The sequence below is a fragment of the Sitophilus oryzae genome, unplaced genomic scaffold (genome assembly GCF_002938485.1).
Source record: "Sitophilus oryzae breed Bouriz unplaced genomic scaffold, Soryzae_2.0 scaffold_1499_pilon_pilon, whole genome shotgun sequence".
Lineage (NCBI taxonomy): Eukaryota > Metazoa > Arthropoda > Insecta > Coleoptera > Curculionidae > Sitophilus > Sitophilus oryzae.
In genome coordinates this window covers 1721273-1745745 of record NW_022146168.1, presented here as the reverse complement: position 1 = coordinate 1745745, position 24473 = coordinate 1721273, and the positions used below count along the sequence as shown (strand labels likewise).

General features: G+C 31.6%; 1 protein-coding gene and 2 long non-coding RNA genes across 4 annotated transcripts in view; 1 reads left to right on the top strand and 2 right to left on the bottom strand.

The window, feature by feature from the left end:
- LOC115877828 overlaps positions 1 to 24473 on the bottom strand; it is a 298544-nt gene that overhangs the window by 156711 nt on the left and 117360 nt on the right. The window contains exons 2-3 of the mRNA XM_030894155.1: positions 20921 to 20988; positions 12923 to 13147 (exon numbers count right to left, since the gene is read on the bottom strand). Coding sequence (XP_030750015.1) covers positions 12923 to 13147; positions 20921 to 20988 — 293 coding nt within the window. The remainder of the gene's footprint in view (positions 1 to 12922; positions 13148 to 20920; positions 20989 to 24473) is intronic.
- Positions 454 to 1432, bottom strand: LOC115877833. Of its 2 annotated transcripts, none has more exons than XR_004049409.1 (3): positions 1216 to 1432; positions 825 to 999; positions 454 to 766 (listed from the first exon to the last, which is right to left on the bottom strand). It is a non-coding gene; the product is annotated as an uncharacterized LOC115877833 (long non-coding RNA). The 2 variants fall into 2 exon arrangements; XR_004049410.1 differs by having other exon boundaries at positions 825 to 1290; positions 1347 to 1432.
- Positions 8113 to 8896, top strand: LOC115877834. Its single transcript, XR_004049411.1, has 3 exons — positions 8113 to 8382; positions 8502 to 8739; positions 8795 to 8896. It is a non-coding gene; the product is annotated as an uncharacterized LOC115877834 (long non-coding RNA).

Genomic DNA, 24473 nt, shown 5'->3' with positions numbered 1-24473 from the left:
AATATAATGTAATTTTATACTGTACAAGTATTTATTTACGGTTTGCCATCGTAGTTGCCATTCATTCAGAATAGTGGATTTTAAATGTTCGATAGTCAGATGGTTTAACTACCTTAATATCAACTACTTCTAGACAAGAATCGTGTGCAGTATTATCTTCTTTTTCACTCCCAGCTATTCCAACATGGCTTGCATGGCTTGGGACGTGGAATAATATAATTTTATAGCCCTTCCAGATCCTCATGTCTTCCTTGTAGTTCACCCAATAGAATCGTTCTCGCAGCTTCCTCCCAAGTTGGTAGTTGCTATTCATTCAGAATAGTGGATTTTAAATATATTTGGTAGTCGGATGGTTTAACTATCGTAACAATAACTACTTTTAATAATTCTTTTTCTCAATTCTTTGCACTATAATTTGCATCCCACGTATTGTAATATTTTCCTTTGAATTTCGTTTCCTATTGTCCCATGGCTTGAGACGTAATGTTATAGCCCTTCCAGATCCTCATGTATATCCCTTTTCCTTGTAGTCCACCCAATAGAACCTTTCTCTTAGCTTCCTCTCAAGTTGGTAGTTTCCATTCATTAAGAATAGTGGATTTTAAACATGTTTCGTACTCGGATGGTTTAACTACTGTAACATCATAAATAAATTGTATACCAACACATAATGGCCAAACTTCAACAGACTTTAATATTCATAAACCTCATCAGAAGAAAATATTTTTTTGATCCAAAGTTTTTTTTCGTTATTAGAATAAATTACCTGGAATTTGTTAATTCATTACAACATTGAATAAAAGATGCAAAGTGTTTATACATACTATGATAGATAAATCTTCATTTAAAATTATGTGATAGATCTGCTTGCTTGTAGGATCTAGACTGATAAACTCAATTTCTTTTATTGATATAACCAATCAAGTAGTAATGCTGAAATTTTGTTTTTGATTTGTGCAATAAGGTCCATTATTTCCATTATTTGATGCTGTTATTGCTCTACAAAATGTTGATCTCTATCAAGGGATGTTTATGTGTATAATATTACTATTTATGTGTATAATAATACTGTATGATCGAAAAAACACGGCGTCCAGTTGGCTTGGAATGACATCTCGATGACATTCTCCATATCATTTTACATATAAAATAACAGCAATCTTCATTTCATAGGCATCGCTGACGCTGTTTTTTATTCAATCAAATTGTACTTACGTATATAATATTCATTTAATGGTTCCTGTTTTAGTTGCTGGTGTTCATATTTTGGTTTTTTATTCTGTTGTTGCTCTACAAAATGTTAATATTTATGTGTATAACATTACTCTTTCTTTGTATAATAATACTTATGTGTATAATATTCATTTAATGGTGCCCTTCTTGCTTGTTGCTGTTGTTGCAACTCTTAAAGAATTTAAATTAACCTGAGGCAGTAGGTTTCATCCTCCAACATTTTCCTATGTAAATACTGCAAGTGGACAGTATTTCTGATGACAATTTTATCATAAACTTTAACATCTTGTTCTTTAAAACGAAACTGCCATACCTTATCTGTAGATTTCAAAGCAATATCTAAATGCTTTTGACCATCGCTGTAATCTAATTCTTGTTTGAAAATCAATACCTAATACCGTATGATCGAATAAAAACGGCGTCAGCGATGGCTATGAAATGAAGATCGCTGTCATTTTATATGTAAATTTATACGGGAAATGTCATCGATCGTCATTTCCAAGCCAACTGGACGCCGTTTTTATTCGATCATACGGTATTATCCTGATGATTTTGATTTTTGACAGATTATTAAAATACAGCACTTACAGTTAACTATATTTCTTGAAAGTACCTACAACTTTATTTATTTTCTACTTTTATTTGTTTAAAAAAATGCCAACAATTTGTGCATGTTTGTCAAACTTTAAAATCATTAAAAATAAATTTTATTCAGGTTGTAACTTTATAGAAAGGATTGTAAAAATATACTTTGTAACATGTATGTCAATAATCTTACGAAAAATGTTTACTACACTTTTGATTGACTCTAATTTTTACATATAATACAAATAATACAATACTGAATTATATTATGTATTTTACAGGCTTTGCCTTTGCTCTTTATTTTTCCATCAGCTATTCAATCAACTTCGCACCACACACACTTTAACCATTGTTATATAATAAATAAAGCACAAAATATTGATAAACAATAATTATTTTATATTCTAAAAAATAAAAAAACTTTTTTTGGGTGATGTTTGGTTATATTTATTTTTATTCTCTTATCTATGGATACTTTTCATTTTTTAGATTTATGCGTTTTTAGCGCCACTGTGGTCATTTGGCGAACCCTTATTCTTCCCATTTTGTGACCACTTTTTCAATAAAAGTCCCATAAGAGTTATTTCTCCTTACCTCTACACACCAAAGTTTGACGATTCATTTGACACTTTTGGATTTGATTTGAAATTTTGTGGATTTGTCAGACTTTACGGAGCTTATTTTATGTTATTTATTATTTATTCTACTACTGATAGTTGTATAAAGGTAGTAAATCTAGATGGAAATTGTGGCAGAACTTAAATTAACAGTGACACTATCGAAAAAGACTCTAAAATAGTTGGTTGTGTAGCGTGCGGTAGATCTCGGCAAAAATTGAGTGAAATAATGGAACACCTTTTCGCTAGTAAGTGACTATATAATATACATACGTGTAGTAAACCGATCATTTATGAAATTCACTTAAATTAACTAAATTATATATTTTCTTGCATTTTAGCTTTTATTTATTACTTGTCAAAGATTAGATGTCAAAGAATTTAGATACGTTAATTTGACTTACCTGCTTCAGTAGCGTATCGGATGTTTGTGTTAATAAATACTTATTATAACTTATCTATTTTTATTAGAATTATATATTTTTATAACAATTTTAATAACTACCAACATTTATTCACAACGTAAAATAAAACAACAAATCATTGAGTCTACCCCACGTCTACCCTATATCATAGTTTTACATTTTTTAAATAAAATTAGAACGACACTGATAAACCGGAATTTAAGTCGGCCATATTTGAGGCCCATCGCGGTGTACCTAAGATTTTTGATATGCTCCTTCCTTAGTCTTCTTATTCAAAGATTAAACATAGATAAATGCAACAAGTTTAGATTGGAAAGGCCGTAAAAATTTTAGGTCGCGTAATTATTTTGGGTCGCGACCGTTATACGCGATCTGGGGCTGCTGTAGCGGTCGCTAAGAACAACGGCAGACAGAAACAGAAATAATTTTCTTTTGTCAAAGTCAGAATCTTCAAAAATCATAATAATCTTCAAAATCTAAACCGCTCTCATTAAAGAAATTCCGAAAAGTGTTTATAGCGTCCATTTTCAAAGTAATTATTGCTACTTTGTGAGTTTAATTCAAGTTTTATTTACTCCAACCGGTGATAATTGTGAAAAAGTGGCATTAAAAACTTAAAAAGCTGTGCTGTGAACTGTGAACTGCAAAAACCATCGTGGATCGTGGCATAACGTTGGTTTCCAATGTTTCATAGGTATTTCATACATGCGTCCTTATATAAAATAAAGTTTCTTGTATGCAACACACTGTATTTTATTTATAATATATAACGAAAATAATAATAAATTTGAATAAACAATATTTGGCGATATAATTCCGGAAAAATCAGAACCGCTCCGAAATTTTCAAAAGTTTTGGGTCGCGACCGTTGCATGAATAGCGCCAAATAGTGTTTACATTGTCCTTATGGGCACTTTCCAATCTAAACTTGTTTCATTTATCTATGGCATTAAACTAAATAAATTTTTTGTGAAAGCGTTTCGAAATTGACAGTTTTTGATGTTTATTTGAGATTCGAAATGACATTCTTTTAGGCACTAGTATCTAAAAGTGACACTTGTTTAGGCACTAGTGCCTAAAAGTAAAAAATGAAACGTTAGAAACAATGAAAATATTTATTTATTATAAATATTAAAGGTACAATTATTTAAATTATTAAAGTGAATACAAGAGGCATCTAACTTTTCGTCTCTAAGAGAAATGCAAGTTGTAGGAGTCGGAATAAGTAAATTTCTTGTACTGGCAATGCTGGTAGCTTCTGGTTCTACGTGAACTGCTTTTAATATCTTATTTGGCGTATCTTTCTGTCCTATGATTTTTTTTGCTATTTCGGTTTACTGTTCAATTGAATTTTCAATGTAACCTTCAGTAACCGAGCTTGATCGCCAACCTCCATGTCGCTTTAAAACTGTTATATCCGCGCCTGAATCTGTCAGCATTGTTGCAGACCTGCGCCGGAAACAATGACCAGTGTATTCAATAGCGTTGGAGAGTCCAAGAAATTCCGCTATCTTTTTTGGCATACCCCCAATTGTATTGATTCCAACTGGCAGGGTACAGCATTGATTTTTTCGATACCTCTCCTATAAGTTTTTCGATTTCTCGGGCACTAACGTGGATAGCGCAGTTTCAACAGCTTGTTGAATATCCAAAGACTCGTCATTATCACTCATTTTTTCATAAAACTTTGTAAGAAATACGGCGACGTTTGAAGCTGACAAAACTTTGTCATTAAACAATGCATAAACAATGTCTTAGAAACCGATTACCAGAAAACTTTAAAAAATGTTTAAAAATAAATAACAATAATAGCCTGAATATCTCAAATTATCCGTTTTCACAAAAAATCTTCTATGAAATTCGTTGCGAAAAGAGTGTTTTAAGCACTGGACGCATTGTCAACAATTTTGCGTCCCATGCTTAAAACACATTCATTTCGCAACTTGTTACATAAATAGCTAGTGTGCTTCTTTTACATTTTAAACAGCAAAAAATATGATGTTAATTAAAATTCTATCAATAACAATGTATTATATCAAAGAATGAAAACGAAATTATATTACCATAGAAACGCGTTTTGATTTTTAGGACATAAAAAAATTCAACCATAATTTCATGTTTTTTTTATTTTTCTCTAAAACGGTATGGAAATTTGGAAAAGTATAAACGGGAGTGGTGCCCGGTGGCGTAGAGGTACAGGCTCTCGTCTACCAATCTCAAGGTGTGGGTTCGATTCCCACACCCGGCATTTCATCAGCCGACTATTTTTATTAAAATAAAAATAGTTTGGGTACCTAGGTCGACTCAGCCTTAAATGAGTACTTGGGATTCACAATCCTGAGGTAATAATAGGCGGTTGAAGCGTAGTGCTAGCCACATTACCTTCCTTGTATACCGAACGGCTCTAGTATAGCAAGCTGTACCTTGCTACTCCCAAGGCGTTAAACGCTATGTACGGGAGCTATTATTATTATTATAAACGGGATTAACCATTTTAGAACAAGCAAATTTTTTTATGAAAAATGCATTTTTCTCAAAATATCAATACATAATAAAAAAGTTTTTCCTCTTGTAAAGACAATCTGGGGACATACTGTATATTAAAGCAATATTCACACTAAAACGTAATTAACTATTGCCTTGCATTTTGTTTTATTACCTATAATCAAAAAAATAACCTGGGGAAAATCAGCTGCAAATTGGATGATAATACAACAGAAAATCCGTTTTTATTTTGACCTCACATGATACCAAATAGTGAAACATGTTGGTTACAGCACATTGAATAATAGAGAATATCTATAGGCATGACATAGTCTAAAAAATTCCACGCCTAACGAATGGAGTCAAGTAATTTCCGTTCGGATGTCTGGAGTCGCTATTTTCAGCCCCTTTGTATGTGTTGTTACCTCGACACGCGACGACAAAGGATTAACTCGCTTTTCCTCGGTGGAAAATTCAGGGAAAATGCTTTATTTCGCCTGGATTGCTGTCATTTTCCAGCTGCTTTACTGCATTCTTATTAAACTTTTTTTAAAAATATTTTAAAAATATATTTTTCAAATTTTTCAACTCGTAGCTTTTTGATTATTTATCAGAAATATTTCGAAACAAATTATAATATACTACCCAAGTAGCATTTTTAGACACAAAAGCGAAACAAAATCTCTGCTGAGAAACATTGCGAAACAGTTTCGTCACATTTTTGATACATATGTTTCGTAACATAAATCGCTGTTTGTTTCGAAACATTTTACCAAAATATGGTATTGCTACATAAGCTAAAACAATAAATATCTTAGCGTCACAAATTTTTCGAAACTTTTAAGAAACAGATGTGGCTCACATTTACAGATTTCGTACCCGTTTTGTGCCTGAAATGTTTCCTAAATTTATTTGATATTCTGTCAAATACAATGAACTGTATACTACGTAACTGGAACGGACCCGAGCGTTGCCGAAAATCGGCTTTTGTGTGTCAGGGGCAATGACAAAGACAGTGTTATTAAGACGGTAACCTATCTCACTCCTATCCATTGTGATACATTTGGTCAGTGTACAGGGACATCATTTTAAGTGTCTCACTCGATTTATAATTTTCCTGTTTGGTATTTAAAGATAATGGAAAGATTTCCTAATGTAATTTTTCGCGAGGATACCGAATGTCTACACCAAAATTTTTTAAAACGTCAATTTTGACAGATACGACGCCATCTTGATTTTTTAAATGCGACCCCCACATATTTTAACGCCCGTTCGGTAGACATATTTAGCTAATTTCAAAAATATAGTTTGAGCGCTTGCTTTGCACTTACCGTTTTCGATATACGGTGGATTTAAAAATGAATTGTTGCAGAATCATTTTAAGTGTCTCACCAATTTAAAAATTTTCCTCTTTTCTATTTTAAGATAGTAAAAAGATATTTTTAATGTATTTTTTTTTTTTTTTTTTTTTATTTTTACACCAAAATTTTTTTAAATCGTTAGTACACGACAGATACGACGCCATCTTGATTTTTTTTTAAATGGAAACCCCTACTTATTTTAGCATGGTCCGGTAAACATATTTTAGCTAATTTCAAAAAATATATAATAGTTTAGTATATGGCACTTACACCGTTTTCGATATACAGGTGGTTTAAAAAGCCAGGAATTGTTCGATCGTGCAAGTGTCTCACCAATTTAAAATTTTTCCATAACTTTTTTTTTTTTTTTTTTTTTAATGTAATTTTTTCGCGAGGATGTTGATTTTCTACACCAAAATTTTTTAAAACGTCAATTTTTGACAGATACGACGCCATCTTGATTTTTTTAAATGGAAACCCATACATGTTTTAGCATGGTCCGGTAGACATATTTTAGCTAATTTCAAAAGCATATAGTTTAGTATACTTTGCACTTACTGTTTTCGATATACAGTGGATTTAAAAATGAATTGTTCAGAATCATTTTAAGTGTCTCACCATGTCTCACCCAATTTAAAAATTTTTCCTCTTTTCTATTTACCAGAATAGTAAAAGATATTTTAATGTAATTTTTTCGCGAGGATGCCGATTTTTTACACACCAAAATTTTTTTAAATCGTTAATTTAAAAAAAAAAAAAAAATCTTGTTTTTTTATTGAAGCCCCCACATATTTTTGCTTATGGTCGGTAAGGCATATTTTTTAGCTATTTTAAAAATATAGTTTAGTATGCTTTACTTTTGTTTTCAAGTATAGTTTAAAGAAATGAATTTTTCCAGAATCATTTTAAGTGTCTCACCCAATTTAAAATTTTCCTCTTTACTATTTTAAGATAGTAAAAGGTATTTAAATATAATTTTTCGCGAGGATACCGATTGTCTACACAAAATTTTAAAACACGTCAATTTTGACAGAATGCGGCACTTCTAGTTTTTAAAACTACATATTTTTAGCATGGTCCGGTAGACATATTTTAGCTATTAAATTTCCAAAAATAACTATACTGTATATCGAAAACAGTAAGAGCAAAGTATACTAAACTATATATATTTGAAATTAGCTAAAATATGTCTACCGGATCATGCTAAAATATGTAGGGGTTTCCTTTTAAAAAAAATCAAGATGGCGTCGTATCTGTCAAAATTGACGTTTTAAAAAATTTTGGTGTAGAGAATAGGCATCCTCGCGAAAAATTACTTTAGAAAATCTTTCTACTATCTTTAAATACCAAACAGGAAAATTATAAATCGAGTGAGACACTTAAAATGATGTCCCTGTACATCTGGGATAATAATTTACCTTTTTATTAGTTTTAAAACGGCTTTTTATCGATTTCTGGTGGAAGCAAGATTCATTTTAACGAAAGTGTTACGTATTGGCTGTTTTTTGTGTGTTCCGTCGCGTGTAGTATTTTAAAAGTGTGTGAAAAACTTAAAATTGTGGTTAAGGTGTTTTTACACAGACAAGACGACAAAAGACAATAAACAATAATGGTGATCTCGTGTGTTGCTTATGGTTGCAATAATGAGCAGGATAGGCGAAAAATTCCGTTTCATACGTATGTTAAAAATATAGGAATATAATATTTTGTATTATTGTTTATTTTTAACCGTCATATAAGCTTTTTGGAGCATTTATAACGTCTTAACAACCTTAACGTAGTATTATTTTTTGCAGTTTTCCTTTTAAACGACCTGAAATATTAAAGCTTTGGATTCAGGCTCTTCGTAGAGATAAGTAGACACCATCTAAAACTAGCCGGCTATGTGAGGAACATTTTCTTCCAACAGACTACATTAATCAGCCAGGACTGGCTGTTAAAAGATTAAAGCCTGATGCTGTACCAAGTGTGTTTTCTTTTCCAAAACACTTGTTACCAAAAGCCAATGCTCCTCGTAGAAAAATAATAAAACAGGTTGGTAAATGATATAATGTTGTTCTGTGGTGATCGATTATAACATAATTTTCAGATTTCTACTACAAGCGTTCACACTGAAAGTGAATTAATGGATATTGATTTACCTTTAGCTTCAACATCAACTACTCCAGCCAATAGAAATGAAAAGTTTGGGAAAATATTATTGGATAAAGAAACACAAACAGTTCCAGTTAATATTGAACAACTACGTAGAAAAGTAAAAACACTTAAACAAAAAGTGAACCGGAAGATCTTAAAATTCTTAACATGAAAGAGGTTATTAGTACAATAAAAAAAAGTGGCCACAGCAACGAAAATTTAGATATTGTATTAGAAAAATACTTTAGGTATTAAGTATGCGTATTAATATTAAGTATGCTTAATTATTTTGATTTGTATCCTTTTATTATTTAATATACTTATATGAATTTTGCGGTACTGAATTTTTGAATTTCCCTATCCTTGGCCCTTGCCTTGACTTGTCCCTAAATACCGCTAATTTTAGGCTTTCTGAAGTCTTAAGAACGATAAAACTACCTTTGACTTCTGAATTATTAATATTATGTCATCATTTAAAGGCTCAGTTGACTCGGCTGAGTCTAAATATTACTGGTTTTTAGTTTTTTAAAAAGTTATTACTTATTACAAAATAAGCTTTGATACCTTTTTTGTCGTTACTTTTTTTTTCTCATGTTTAAAACCCGACGCTCTAAAATTTATCGTCTGCATAGGTAAAATACTCAAGTTTTGCTAAAATTGTTAAATAAAGCTCTTATCTAATTCTTATCTTCCTATATTTTATCAATAAAAGAGGTGGGTTACTCAAATTATCAAAAGAAAATCGCAAATATTTATAAAAACCTTAAATATTTTCTTTAAATCCCATTTAGGTTAATAAGATAGAAAGCGATAGATACCCGTCATAACGATGGGTTGCCTATTTTGCGCTTTGCCTCACTTTTATCGATTGGCGGGTCCTTTCCAGTTAGGTAGTATACAGTTCATTGGTCAAATATGAGAACATAACCTTACTTTATTGTTTGGATTTTTTTCTGCAGTTTATGCATGTAAGCCAATGACTAAAGAATACAAGGACAAATAGCAACCGAGACCAAACTGTGACCATTCTTCCAAACAGTAGTTGGCACATATTTTTCTTAACATGACCGCTTAAAGCGATATTTATATTTTTGGTAAATGTTTTCACTACGCCTATGGTGTATCCTGTGGTATCATACTAATTAATGACGAAAAAAACGTATTAAAATGTTAACAGAAGGTGCAAAACTAGTATCGACGTATAGCACATATCAAGTACATATAGTATCAGAAAAATAATTATCGAATTCTATAAAAAAAACGCTAAAAAGGTGTAGTGGACTGTTTATTTCCCTATAAAACGTAACTCCTGGCTCTTTCTTATCATTGCGCCTTTTACACTTGAAAGCTGAACAAATTCCCATTGTAATAAAGTTTATACAAAGTTCACTACACACAACCAACTATTGAAAATCGCTAAAATTGTCGCTGATGACCAGCTGATGACTCATTCGTTATGTCCAAAAAAATGGCGTCTAAGGTCACAAATTCTGCTGCAGTCCGTATATGGCCGTTACATGCCCTTGTATTCTTTAGTCATTGATTTAAGGCATTCTTCAAGTTTTTATAGTACCTATTATAATTAAAAAAGCAGAATGAATGACACAATAAGATAAGTATAAATACAAATAATTTTTTTATGCGATTTTATAAGAATTTATTATACGCATTAGAGATGATTTGTTTTAGGAATAAATGTAATAACAGCCACTACCTATACCCAACAGGAGACCGAAGAAAAATGTTACCAGCAGACGTTTTTTTTCTCTTTTTTCCACAATGGAAGAGTCATGTTTTTACGTTTTAGTTGTGTTGTAATAAGTAAACAGAAATGTTTTAATTTTGCCCCGAAGCTTTGATTGGCGTTGTTGACAGGTGTGTTAGTTCGAAATTTCTACACAGATAGCGCTAAATCGAAACATTTTGGAAACAAGGTTTCCATTAATTATTGTCGATTGATTTTCGAAACACAAGTTTCTCTCTTTTTAGACACAAATATTGATTGATAATGTAGATGATTTGTGTCCGACTCCATGTCAATTTTAAACGACGAATTTGCTTTTGCTAGACGTTGTACGGGAAAACCTAAAAACAAGGATTTTAAGGCAAAAAAATTATGGCGGAGGTCGACATTGTTGATGATTGTTTTAATTTTGAAATCCACACACAGACATAGACTATTTTAGTGTGGCATTTTGTTTCTTCATATTTAGAAACAGTGGCTGCTGAAAACGGGAATATCTTAGACACAAATTGCAGAAAATGTTAGTTTGGTTTGGTTAGGAACACATGTAATAAGGCCATTTAAAATATATAGGTTTTCAAAATGTTTCCTATTTTTGGCATACTGTTTCCATTTTGTGTCAAGAAACAAACACGATTATTAGAAACATTACCTAAAACGTGTCTAAAAATGCTACTTGGATAACATTAGAGTTGAGTTTGTTAGTCAAAGTTAAACTAACATTTTTATTTTTATTTCTACAAAACCCAAACATACATTAATAAAACGAATGGTTTGTCACCCGTATGGTTTGCAACACGTTTAGAGACAGGCCGAAGAACTTTAGAGTGCCCACAAGCTGCGAGGACTGGCCAAATTTATTACTTTCGTTTTTGCAAGGGCGACTGACCCTTTATCCTCTCCTCTTGTTTTGTTCTTTGGCTGATGAAATACGAGAAGCACCACCTGAGCGGACAGAGCAGAGTAGACTTGTTTTTGTTTGCTTTTGAGAGAAAAAAGAATAATGAATTTATGGTTATAGATTTTATGTTTTACTATGATTTTTGTTTATAGTACGTAATAGATACGAATATGGTTAAATTGGGGTAAAGTTGCCGCTTTGGGATGTTCACCAAAATACCACCAAAAAAGTTAGTTCAAGGATTGCTGAGTTTTTTTGGAAAAAAACGGATTTTTTTGAAAATCAATTTTATTTTTTCCTGTCGTTACTTTTTAGAAAATCAAAAAACTAGTTGCACATTTTGATAGCCACTTTATTAGGGTTATCTGATAGTATTTTTATATTTTCAATTTTTTTAGAAGTCAAATTTTAAAGTGTTATATTTTTGGTATTTTTAGCCCTATTTTCATGAATTTTTTAGTAAGGTGTATATAATTATGTCAACTTTAATTCGTAAACTCAGTTTTTTATAAACTTTAGTATTTAGCATGTTGTGCAGGGTTAATTGAAGGGTTGTTTTTTTACCCTAACTTTATAACACCCAGTGCAATAATTTCGTTTGTAAATTTTCCTAAAATATAGTTTTACGGTCAGAACCACGACTCCTGAGCATTTTGTTTTTTGATTCATGTCAATACATGCTTTGATTAATTTTTAAGAGCGAAATGAAGTGATTACGATCAATTTGCAATTTTTTCAATTATCATTACATTTTGATGTATTTTTTTAATTATGACGAGATCGTTTTGCTGACTATTGTCTTAACGTCATATTACCGTTGATTGAAAAATTGATATTACGCTATATTACTAACTGAAAAAAAAAACCGTTAAAGACTAAAGATACAGTCCAGGTTTTAATAAACATTAATTACAATAACAGAACCAACGATATTAAAGAAAACATCTGTAATACTCAAGTGTACAAACAGAAAGAAAAATGAAAAAATACCCAGATACTTTGTATTGCCTCCCTTGGATCCTATAACTGCCTTTATATGTCCGTTGATACTGTCATTGCATTTTCCCATTCTTCTTTAAGGACCAAGCGAAGTTCATTTAATGAAGCTGGTACCGCTTCGCGACCTCTAACCCTCCTGCCAAGCATTTCCCAAACGTCGAACATGATGGGCAGTTCATAGTTAATTCGTTAAAAATGTGTTTTTACTGCCTTATTATTTGTTCCACACAATAGTGGATTGCCGTTAATTCCGCCTGGGAAATTCTGACATCCTTGTATATGCTTAAGGGAAAAGCTATCCTTTCTTTCAGCCCTACTATTACTACGCCTTCCGATGTTCTTATAGTCTATACTCAGTATATTAGCTAAGTAGCGCATCAGTGGAAGGATGAACGCAATACCTATACTCTTAGTTAAAATAACAAAATATTACTCACCACACAATTTACGTGTATCTGCATCACTTAAGTCTTCTGTTCCATTTTTTCCTTGGGCAAAGTGCACGTAACCCTTTGTACAGGGTACATTTAAGCGTCTTAGTTCTACCAGGAGTCCTCTACCATCACGGGGGGCAGGGAACCAAACTCGACAGTCTGTTGTTGAGGAGGGACAGTCGTGTTGACTGAGACTACCTGCTTCGGAGACCAGATGAAGATGACAATCTGTGAAAAGAAAATGTGAATGTAGCTAGCTAGTTTATTAATTAAAAAAATGGATTTGATCAGATTTTAACCCTACTTTTAAATCATTTCGACTACTAAAAATTATTAAAAATAGGTATATGAAATACTTAATAAAAGTTGAAGAGTTTTCTAAAATCTATCAGAAAAACTGATAGTGCCATTTAAAACTGTTCATTTACGCAGAATCAAGAAACAAAATAAAAAATAGGGCGTTGCATTTAAAAAACTTATGTTATGGCCGCCACACTTTTTTGAAGCACTCTGTATACTCTGAATCATCTTCTAAGAGATGCAAGACCTTATGGTTGGTGGAAAAGCTCGTTGGAAAGAGGTGGAGAAAAGGGAGACAGATCCTCCAGCCTCCACCCCACGGGTATCTCAGCTGGAGACAGCTCCTCGACTGTGAAGGGCACAGAGGACTAAATCCCAACCGTAGAAGGCTGTATACCCTAGTAGGAGGTAGGTGCCCACTCCTCGGAGGAGGAACATCTGTTGTCAGAGGAGGATAGGAAATGTCCTGACCTCCTACAACGGAAGATATCCATCTATGATGAGTTAACACTGTGTGTTGAGCTATAACTCAAGAAAGGGGGACAAAATAGATCTTTAAAGTCGCGGTGATTAATCCCCCCTCTTACTCATTTTACATACTCTGTAATAATCTAAGTAATATGTCTAGTACTCTGTAATAATCTAGTATTGTGTAATAATCTTAAAATGTGTATCTTAACCTTCCCTGTAACTGTTATATTTAACATTTTTTTTGTAAACCGCGAAAAAAATGAGGTAATGGACTTTACTCAAGACTTTACTCAAGACTTTACTCTCTCGTTGACTCACCGTGCACAGTATAAATAATTGAAAATGGCCAATGATATTTTTGAAAAACTTATTGACATCTTCCAATATTTTTTAGTAAAAGTGCAATACAAGCATTATGCGCAGAATTGTATTTTATTGCATATGTATCGCTCTTTAAATTATGATACTTGTTATTAAAGAAAATAATATCTATTATTCTATAATATTTTAATCTAACATGTAGTTTTTATTATTTCTGTACAGAGTATTTAAAAAAATTATACAGAGTCAGTCTTAAATAAGCGCAAATATTTTCATAGCTGGTAGAATGCGATAAAAGAAACATATTTTCTCTTTACCTACTGTTTTTCAAATAAATCCAAAATAACCGAGTTATTTTACTTTGAAAATTTCTTAAAAATTCTAAAAATATCTTCTTCTTCCTCAAAAAAAAACCTTATAATCGTGTTTCTGGGGTTGAAATATAATATCCCTAAAATATTTGCATTTATTTAAGACTCACCCTGTATAGCTTGAGTTTCTTTGTCAGTTTCAAAGAAACCATTATCCTTTACAAATACCTTTTCTAATAAGATCATTGTTTTAGATAAGTATATAGGATTCAAGTTTTGATGAAACCAACATTTTTTATTAGATTTAAACATATATTTTCATAAATTATCGGTTTCTAATTGTCATCATTTTTGCACACTTATAAACTCGAAATTTTTTATCAATCCTCTTGAGATACTGAGTATAATAAATCGTCATCGTCTTTTTTCAACTATACTTTTGAATTCCTTTTCTAGTAAAATATGTATTAAAATAGGTATACATTTCAATCAATTTGTTCGTACCAATCAGGGAGGATTTCGACAGATAGGATCCAAAAAATGACAGAAAATACAATTTGCCTGTCACTGTCATGTATACTCTCGTTGGTTAACTATAATTGATAAATTGGAAATCCCTTTACTACAATATTTTTATAACGTGGACATATAGTAACTTACAGAACTTATAGGACTCTCTCCTCAAAAGAAAGTACAATATAATGTCTGTCCAAAGAGGCAGGGAAGATTTCGACATAGGACACAACCTCGGACACAATTGTCACTGTCATGGACAGATTATAGCATCTATATTTTTGTCTCTCACAAAGTCTATCACAAATATCGTTGGACAGACTATAGTATCGTAACAGACTATAGTATTGGACAGACTATAGTTAGTAGAAAAAGTTAACAACCTTTTAACTTTTCTACTACTTATACTTCAAAATTTGTGGTTAAACAAATTGTGGTTATAAATAAAAAAATTATTGTTTTATAGGCTAATTTTTAAGCTTGTTCTATGCAGTGCTTTCTTATCCAATTGCAGCTTTTTTTACAAAAAACCTAGAAGTATACCCTTACTAAAGAATATTTTGCAAAAAGTCTCCAAGACAGTTTGAAATGTCCTTTATTCCACACTCACGACTCACGAATTTTTACATATTTTATTTAAATTTCAGCTATCTAGCTGGCTACATTGCTAATTATATCTTGTATTAGTATATTAATAATTATACTTTTCCTAGTTTATGAACATAGAATATAAAAAATGCCAAGTCTTGCAACGCAATACAACTGTCTACCGCAAGCTGGTGCTAGGATATTCTATTAATTTTAATTGTATTATATGTTGTAAATAGACTTTTAAGTATAAAGTATAATTGAAACCACTAATTAATTTCACTACTCTCGAGATTCTGAATGAAGCTTAGAACAACAAAATCTTTTTAATTTTATAGACACAATGTTGAAAAAAAAGTCACTGATACAATACACTTTACAATACTTAAAACTTGGGTAAACATTATTTAAAACAATGACCAACATAAAACAAACACTTTGTAGTCTTTCTTTGCTCTTTTGATGTCCAAGATCCAAACATTTTAAACTTCAGTCTTGTAGAGTTGAAAAATATGTCAAAAATAGAACCTAAGCTCGAATATTCTTAATTGTTCTGTGAAATAAAATATGGATTTATAACTGTGAATTTATAATACTTGTTCTGGTGAAATAATATCCATATCTGCAGACTACAAGATTAGTAGAGTACTTTAGTGATTAGGTATCTTAATCTACATATCTACTGCAAATCATGCGCAAATACACTGAGAAAAAAGATTTTTTAATGATATTTTTGAATATATTCAAAATGCCTAATTAATTAATAATATATGGATTTTCTCTTAACTAATTTTATAAATAAAATTTCAAATGTTTTTCATTTTTAATTTTTTTAAACCTAATTTATTCAATCTATAATATAAATCTGTGAAATATTTTTCTTAGTGTAATCCTAATTTACCATGTGTAAATATTATTGTTTTATATTGTGATTTTATCTTTTGTAGTAGTTAATATTGCGATTTTCACTGTTATGTCATGCAAAAACAATGAATTAATGTTTTGTCTAGACGTAGAAACGTTTGATTCATTAGTAGGTTTTATCTCTTTTTTATTTATTTATTTATTTATTTATTTTTTTAATTATATTCTATTCATATATTTTGATTTACGGTATTAAAACATTTTGATTTATAATGTAAGAATACCTAATAAACTGTTCTGCTAGGGACAAAATATACAGGGTGGTCCGAATTGTACTCCGGAAACTTCGACAGCATATTCTGCAGATGAAAATAAGTAAAAAAGTTCGTATAAATATATGTCCTAAAATGGCTTAGTTTCGGAGATACAGGGTGTAGAAGTTTCATTTTTATTTCGATTTTTTCCAAATAATTTCTGAAGTAACGTCAATATTTGGATGAAAATTGGTATCTGGGAGTTTTGTGACACGAGAAATTTGATTTTGATGTCAAAATTACTCCTATTTGTAGGGGGCGCACCACCTACATGTGTTTTAACTGTTTTGAAGAGTAATAACTTTTCGACCGTACCTGTATAAAACCACTGACTAAAAAAATATACATTTTCATTACTTTTTATGTAAAAAATGTCTCTTGGTAAAAATCGCTACGAGCAACCGTTCTCCAGATATTTAGAATGGAAATAGTCAATACATGTCATTATTGACAAAAAATAAGCACACGTTAAGTATAGTTATTTGACTGAAATAATAAATTTTTATTTTTTTAAATGAATCATAAGTTTTTCTGCGAAAAAACTATGATTAAACAATTTTTTTTGAACTTTTGACACAAAAGATTTCAAATTTATGATTTCAGTGTAATTACTATTTAGTCAACATGTTTAATTTATGTCAATGATAACAGGTATTGATAATTTCGATTCCAAATATCTCGAGAACCATTACTCGTAGCGATTTTTACCAAGAGACCTTTTTTATGTAAAAAAAGTCGCAAATGTATATTTTTTTACTCAGTAGTTTTATACAGGTACCGACGAAAAGTTATTACTCTTCAAAACAGTTAAAACACATGTAGGTGGCGCCACCTAAATGGGGTCATATTGACATCAAAATTGACATGAAAATCACCCACCTACCAATTTTCATCCAAATATTGACGTTACTTTAGAGATTATTTGGAAAAATCGAAATAAAAATGAACTTTTATCCCTGTACTAAGCATTTTAGGACATACATTTATACGAACTTTTTTACTTATTTTTATCTGCAGAATATGCTGCCGAAGTTTCCGGAATACAATTCGGACCACCTTGTATATTACTTGGCTATTAATATCTTTCTTTGCCTAATTTTTTCAGCTTCTCTAGGCACTCAGTAACCAACAATTCGAAATTGGTCATAGAATGCCTAGAGAAGCTGAACAAATAAGGCAAAGAAAATAAAGTTCTACTACTCTGGGTACTAGCCCAAAAAACAAACGATCTTGCTAGAAAAAGAGCAAACACTAACAACCAGAACCGTTGTGCTTCCCAAGTGGAAACCAACTCAAAGCAGAAGTCAAGAGATAGTAGAAGATTTCACCCATAACCTGAAATGGAAATACTCCTAAGACATTCGACAAAGTTTTTCAGGACTTATGGCCGAGAAAAATCAAAGATTTTCCTTGATTTAAGTAAAAACAATCTTCGAATTGTCTCCTCAATGAAAACCTCAGTAGATTGAAACTAAGAAACAACGGAGAACACCTCGTCACTGTGCGCCGAGACGACCACCATTCGTGCCCTATTAGATATCGGAGATGGAGATCTAACCTCTAAAAATCCGTCTCATATAATAGTTTTTGTCAAAGCCCTGAGACTGTATGATGTATTATAGCCAAAGACATTATAAATATAGACCGAACATCTCATTCATAAATACTCGTTGGTAGTGTATCAAACATTCCAATGTGTCAAACAAGGACAGAAGAGACAGAGAAGTCTAAAATTTCCGACCCCGGCAACTAGGCTCATTTGGATTGTTCTAATGGCCAGTGGCGTATCGTTTTTTGGAACGAATTTAATTAGTAAAGTAAAAGTAAAGTAATTAGTAAAATGTTTACTCCATATTAATATACTACATTAACACTTTTCCGTCAGGTGAGTTTTGTTATAAGGTCTAATATAATAATATAATTAATATCCCACATATACTTATGTTGAAACGTTAGTAGGTAGTTTTCGAAAATCGCTCCAACGTCGATTTTCAATTTAAACTTTCAGTTAATTCTATATAAACTTTCAGTTACTTTTGAATATTTACAGGGTGACTCAGGCTTCCGAAACAGTTCTATATTAGGTTTGTGGTTGGTGATTTTTCTTTCAATTTTTTTTTCAGAATATGGAGGCAATGATAAAGCACATTTTAGACATTTTTGTAAACATAGATGGCCGGAACATATTTTCAAACTAAAGTTGTAGATTTGCCATTAAATTTCCATTCCAGAAATACCTAGGGTTGCCACCTGTCCTTTTTTGGAATAACTTGTCCTTTTGACTTTTTTTGACTTAAAAAGTCATTTTTATTTACGTATTTTCCCTGAGAAAATTACCTACAGCAAACAGAAATATTCTCTTTTCGCCCAAATTTAATTAGGAATGTTATAAAACTTAACTTATAAATAAATTTTTCTTGTTTAGAATAGGCAACATTAATTAGAACTTCCCGTTTAATCTCAAATGATAGTTTAGGTTTTTAGTTTTACCCTTTTTTTATCTTAAAAAGAACTTTTCAAAATTAGTACCTAATTAGTAACGATTTAGTTAGTTCGCAATCGATAGCTTTCTGTGAAGTACTGAGTAATAGTTGTTTAATCTTGTATTATTAATAACTTCCTATACCTAAAATCAATATTTAATGAGAAAATTGTGTTTTTTTGAAAATATAGAACAAGATTTGACTCTCTCTTTCGGTCTTCTTCTTGTATTATGATGGCTCTGATAGAGGCAATTGCCTTTTAGTCTCGCAATAGAAGGCATTTATCATTAAAAAGTATAAAATCTGTGTGCTACAGTATGGGATTTCTGTCGAATAATAATGAATACCTATTACGTTTATTTACAAATCCATTACTTTTAAAGGAGCTTCATCAGATAATCAAATTTTAGTTAAATGTCCTAATCTTCATGAACTGTATTAAGCATATGTGTTGCGGTTTGAATCACCCTGTATGTTGACAAAATATTTTGAAAATGTGCGTTACAATGGCCCCCATCTTATGTAAAAAATTGAAATAAAAATCACAAACCCAAAAACGTAATAGGTAAAAAGCTTTTTTTGGAGGCCTGGGTAACTCTCTATATAGGTATGTATAAAACTAGTAGCCTAAGAATTATTTACAGTTCGTCCCATTCTAAAAAAAGTTAAACACACCGTACAAATAACTCTAGGAAGATGTATTTGTACGGTGGTAAAAAATTGTCTAAACAAGGCCGAAGGGGCAGATATAATAAAGCAATAAAATGTAAAAAAGGACGGGTAAACACCTTTGTTTATTTATTGAGCAAAATTCCTTTAGAATATCGTATATAATGACCAAAATAGGACGCAATTTTAAGAAAAAAATGTCACTTTCTGGCTTATAATAAAGTTTCATATGTAACGTTTATATTCAAATTTGTTATGATCTACAACAGTTAGGTAGTAATTGAGACGAATTATAATTCAATTACCGGCTACTACGTTCTTGTTTTAATAGATCAAAATTCAACAAAGATAATAAGAAATTGTGAGAGGCTCCCTTGTTGGACGCCTATGTACGATTACGGCGCGGCGGAAACAATACCTACCAGTAGAAAGACAAATTCGGGTAATTGGAGCTTATTTGTCCACACATTTGACACTGTCGTACCATATTGAAAATTCGCAGATTCAAAAGTACATTAAACAAAAACAAAAAGTACTGAAAAACACTGAAAAGTTCACTTTGGACTTGATTCCGACTTCAAACACACCGTAAGCTAAACGTAGTACGCTATAACGGACCATGGGCCGTCGCGAGGTGGTGGGACGGACAGCTCATTTCATTCTGGAAGACTAGCAGCGACGTTGCCAATAGTTCTAGACGTTACAGACGTAAACATGTCCTTTAATAGTAACGCATATATCCTCTGGTTAATAACATAGTATTACGCATGCTTCTTTAAAAATAAACTATTAATTTAATTAAGAAATTGAGATTTATTGATATCCGGTGAAGGTTTTAAAGTCACCTTTTCTGCAAATCAAACTAAGTAGATAGGCGCAAATTTGATATGTGGCAATGTCGCCGTCTCTATCTCAGTTGGTTTTTACAGTACGTAGTCAACCTCCGAATGTTTGATCGGGTTAAAATGCATAATGTGATATCTGTTCTTCCTAAATCTATGATTATAGCTCAAGAAAGGGAGACATAACAGATCTATAAGGACACGGTGACAATCTATCAAATGTAGACCGAGAGAATTTTCGAATTGGTCTCTAAAATATACTGCTGTTTTATTTTATATAAATTAATTAAAAAAAATGTTTATGAACAATTATTTTGATATTTACCTTTTGAGAGTGGAAAAATGTAGGTCGATCTGTAGTATGAGGCATGGTCCTCCATCTTGTAGTAAATCCTGCAGCAAAAAAAGGAATATGTTACTAAAGTCTTATTATTATAGTATACGAGGGTTGTCTTTTAAATTCTACATATTGAAACAAAGTAGGCGATTGTTATAATATATATATATATATATATATATATATATCAAAAATTAAAATTAACTGTCATCTTTAGTTAACTTAACGCCAAAATGTTAGGTCGCTTCGTTTAAAGCTGTACCTAACCTGAATGTTTAAAGTTGACGAGTCAGTCGAAAAATGGAATTAACTCGAAAAATGTTTTGCGCAATAATTTTTTACAATTTCCCAAGACAGTTGTCTCAACAAGAATGCCTTGCTGAGTTGGTTTCTGTTTTGAAATTTGAAATTTCAAAATTTGAAAATAAACCTCAATCAGCTGTTTAGGTGTTCCGAGATGAATCAAAACCCATGAAAGTTATCCGTAAGTGTTTCTAACAATATGATGGCTACATTTGTTTCAAAAGTGCGCCCTGTAGCAAAAATTCCTCTGCAAGATCAAAGAACTGTTACTGATGATTAGTACATTTTTTATTTGCGAAAAGTAATTGCTTAGTTTCGAAAAACCAACACTCGATAACGAATGATCCCCCACCAAACCAACAAAAACAATTGAGTTTTTAAGGCATCAAAACATGAAATTGTTGGACCATCCTCCATACAGTCCCGACATAAGTCCTAAGGACTTTTCTACTTCTGCAAAAACGAAAATGAACTGCGTAGTCAAAGGTTTTAATCCCCAGAAGGATGCAGTCAGCGCCTTCAGAAACACAATTTTGGAGGTACCAATAAGCGAGTGGAACTGCTTTTAGAATTGGTTCCAACGAATGCACAAATGTATTTCTCTTCGTAGAGAATACTTCTAAAAAGAATAGTGTTTAAAAGTTATCTACTGTTTTTTCTACCTCTACCGGGTGTTGCATCGTCGAGCGGGACATAGGAAATCCCTTTAAATTTTAATGGGGTCAATTATTAACTTCCCCAATTATTTTAGAGAATAATTCTATTTAGGTTTATTGAAGAGCACTGAAACCCACATTCAAAAGAATAACTTTAGATATTTTTGATTAGCCCGTTTACGAGTTATTGCCGATTTCTTTTTAAATATTTCTCTTTTCTTATGGCCCTGTATTTACTTATGAGCACCAGTCAAGGTAAAAGATAACTGTCAAATGAAGTTGTCATTTCAGAAATTGATCTATTTAGTGCTTTATTATTATTATTCAAAACTCATACCTACATCAAAAATATTAGCCATGAATTACACTACCGAAAAAAAAGTATTGATGATTAAATGGTATTATCAAGGAAATTGCTATCAAAAGGTGTCGGACATGTTTGCTGCTCTGTATCCGAATAGACCGATACCTGGAAAATCTACGATCGCAAGGAATATCCAGAGATTTCAGACCAAAGGTACCCTAATAAATAACTGCAGATGTGAAGGAAGGTAGGAACAAAGAGAAGATGCAAGAAATGATACCGACTTGGAAGTTTTATTCTGCGTGGAAGAGAACGATGGAAAGATCAGCACAAGGAAACTTGAGGATGAAATAGGAATAGATCACATTACAGCGTTTAGAATTTTGAAACGATATAAATACTATTCCTTCAAATATGAAAAGCACCAAGAGCTACGAGATGGGGACGAAATACGGCGGCAGGCGTTTTGTTTTGATATGATGGAAAGAGCAAACACGGATAGGGAATTTTTAAAAAACATATGTTTCACTGACGAATGCATGATTACTTTAAATAATGTTCAAAATTATCGATATTGGAACAAAGAAAACCAACACAGGTTTGTCGAAACAAGGACGCAATATCCACAGAAAGTAAATGTTTGGGCAGGGATATTCGGACACAATATTATCGGGCCATTATTTCTTACGCGAAATTTAAATGCAGAATATTATTTGGAACTACTCGAAAATCATATTTTACCTGCCTTACATGATGCCGCTAGGGAAAATCAGGAAGTTTGGTACCAAATGGATGGCTGCCTGGCACATAGTACCCTGGCTGTTCGGGAACATTTAGACAATAGTTTTAACGGAAACGTTATTGGCCTAAATCATACAGTAAATTGGCCAGCAAGGTCTCCTGATATTTCGCCAAATTATTTCTTTCTCTGGGGCCATTTAAAAAAACAGGATATATACAAGGATAAAAAATACCCAAATCTAGACTAGTTAAAAAATGCTATTTCTGCCGAGTGCAATAGAATTCCAGTTTACCAACTAGCGAATGTAAGAAGAGAATTCAATGGAGGAATATTTGAACATCTTCTTAAATCCTAAAGTTCTAGCAATTTAATAGTACCTAAATTAATAAGTTATTGAATATTGTAATAATACTATAATTAACCTTGTAATTGATTACTTTATTTTACTTTAATTCATATTAATTTGTATTTATAAATACATCTTTAAGATTTCCGATGTAGGAATGAGTTTTCAATAATAATAAAGCACTAAATAGGTAAATTTCTGAAATGACAACTTCATTTGACAGTTATCTTTTACCTTGACTGTTGCTCATAAGTAAATACAGGGCCATAAGAAAGGAGAAATATTTAAAAAGAAATCGGCAATAACTCGTAAACGAGCTAATCAAAAATATCTAAAGTTATTCTTTTGAATGTGGGTTTTAGTGCTCTTCAATAAACCTAAATAGAATTATTCTCTAAAATAATTAGGGAAGCCAATAATTGACCCCATTAAAATTTACATGGGATTTCCTATGTCCCGTCCGACGATGTAACACCCGGTATATGCAAAATACAAAAGACAATCCTCGTAAGAACTTTAATTTTATCCTTCATAAGTACATATTACGGCATGTTTCTATTTTACCATCATCAGAAAACAAGGAAGATGCTCTCTCTCTCTCTCTCGCCGATTTCATAAAAGGTAACACAAAAGTTATCTACTCAAAAAAGATGAGTTGCCAAACAATATAACAGCAAAGAGGGGTAGCCAAACAATATAACAGCAAACTGATTTTAAATCCGGGGAGTTACTTTCAGAAGCATCTTAACAAAAAACAAAGAAGGAAATATCAAAAGAAGAAAAAATCAGAGTATGTACTCATTTTCTGTACTCTGCGTATTTAATTTCTGTAATTTGATTTTTTTCATTTTCCGTCCATTTTTGTAGTAAAATTCTTCTATTTTTTATCTTACGAACCTTGAATTAAGTATTTAAAAAAATCTTTTTTTTAAACTGTTTTGATTCCTAGAACTATTTTACCATAAATAATTTATGTACAGACCCCCTTGTTAGTTCATGGTAATTATAAGTACACATAATTAAAATTCCAATTGTTTTACAACAATTTTTTTGGTGCTATCGAAATCCGCGTTCAAATTAGATATTATCTTTACGTAGTAATGATGAAAAACCTCTCAAAAATTATCAATATTCATATTATATTGATTTGGTATGCAGTAGTGACGGGCAGTACAATTCTTTTTAGTGAA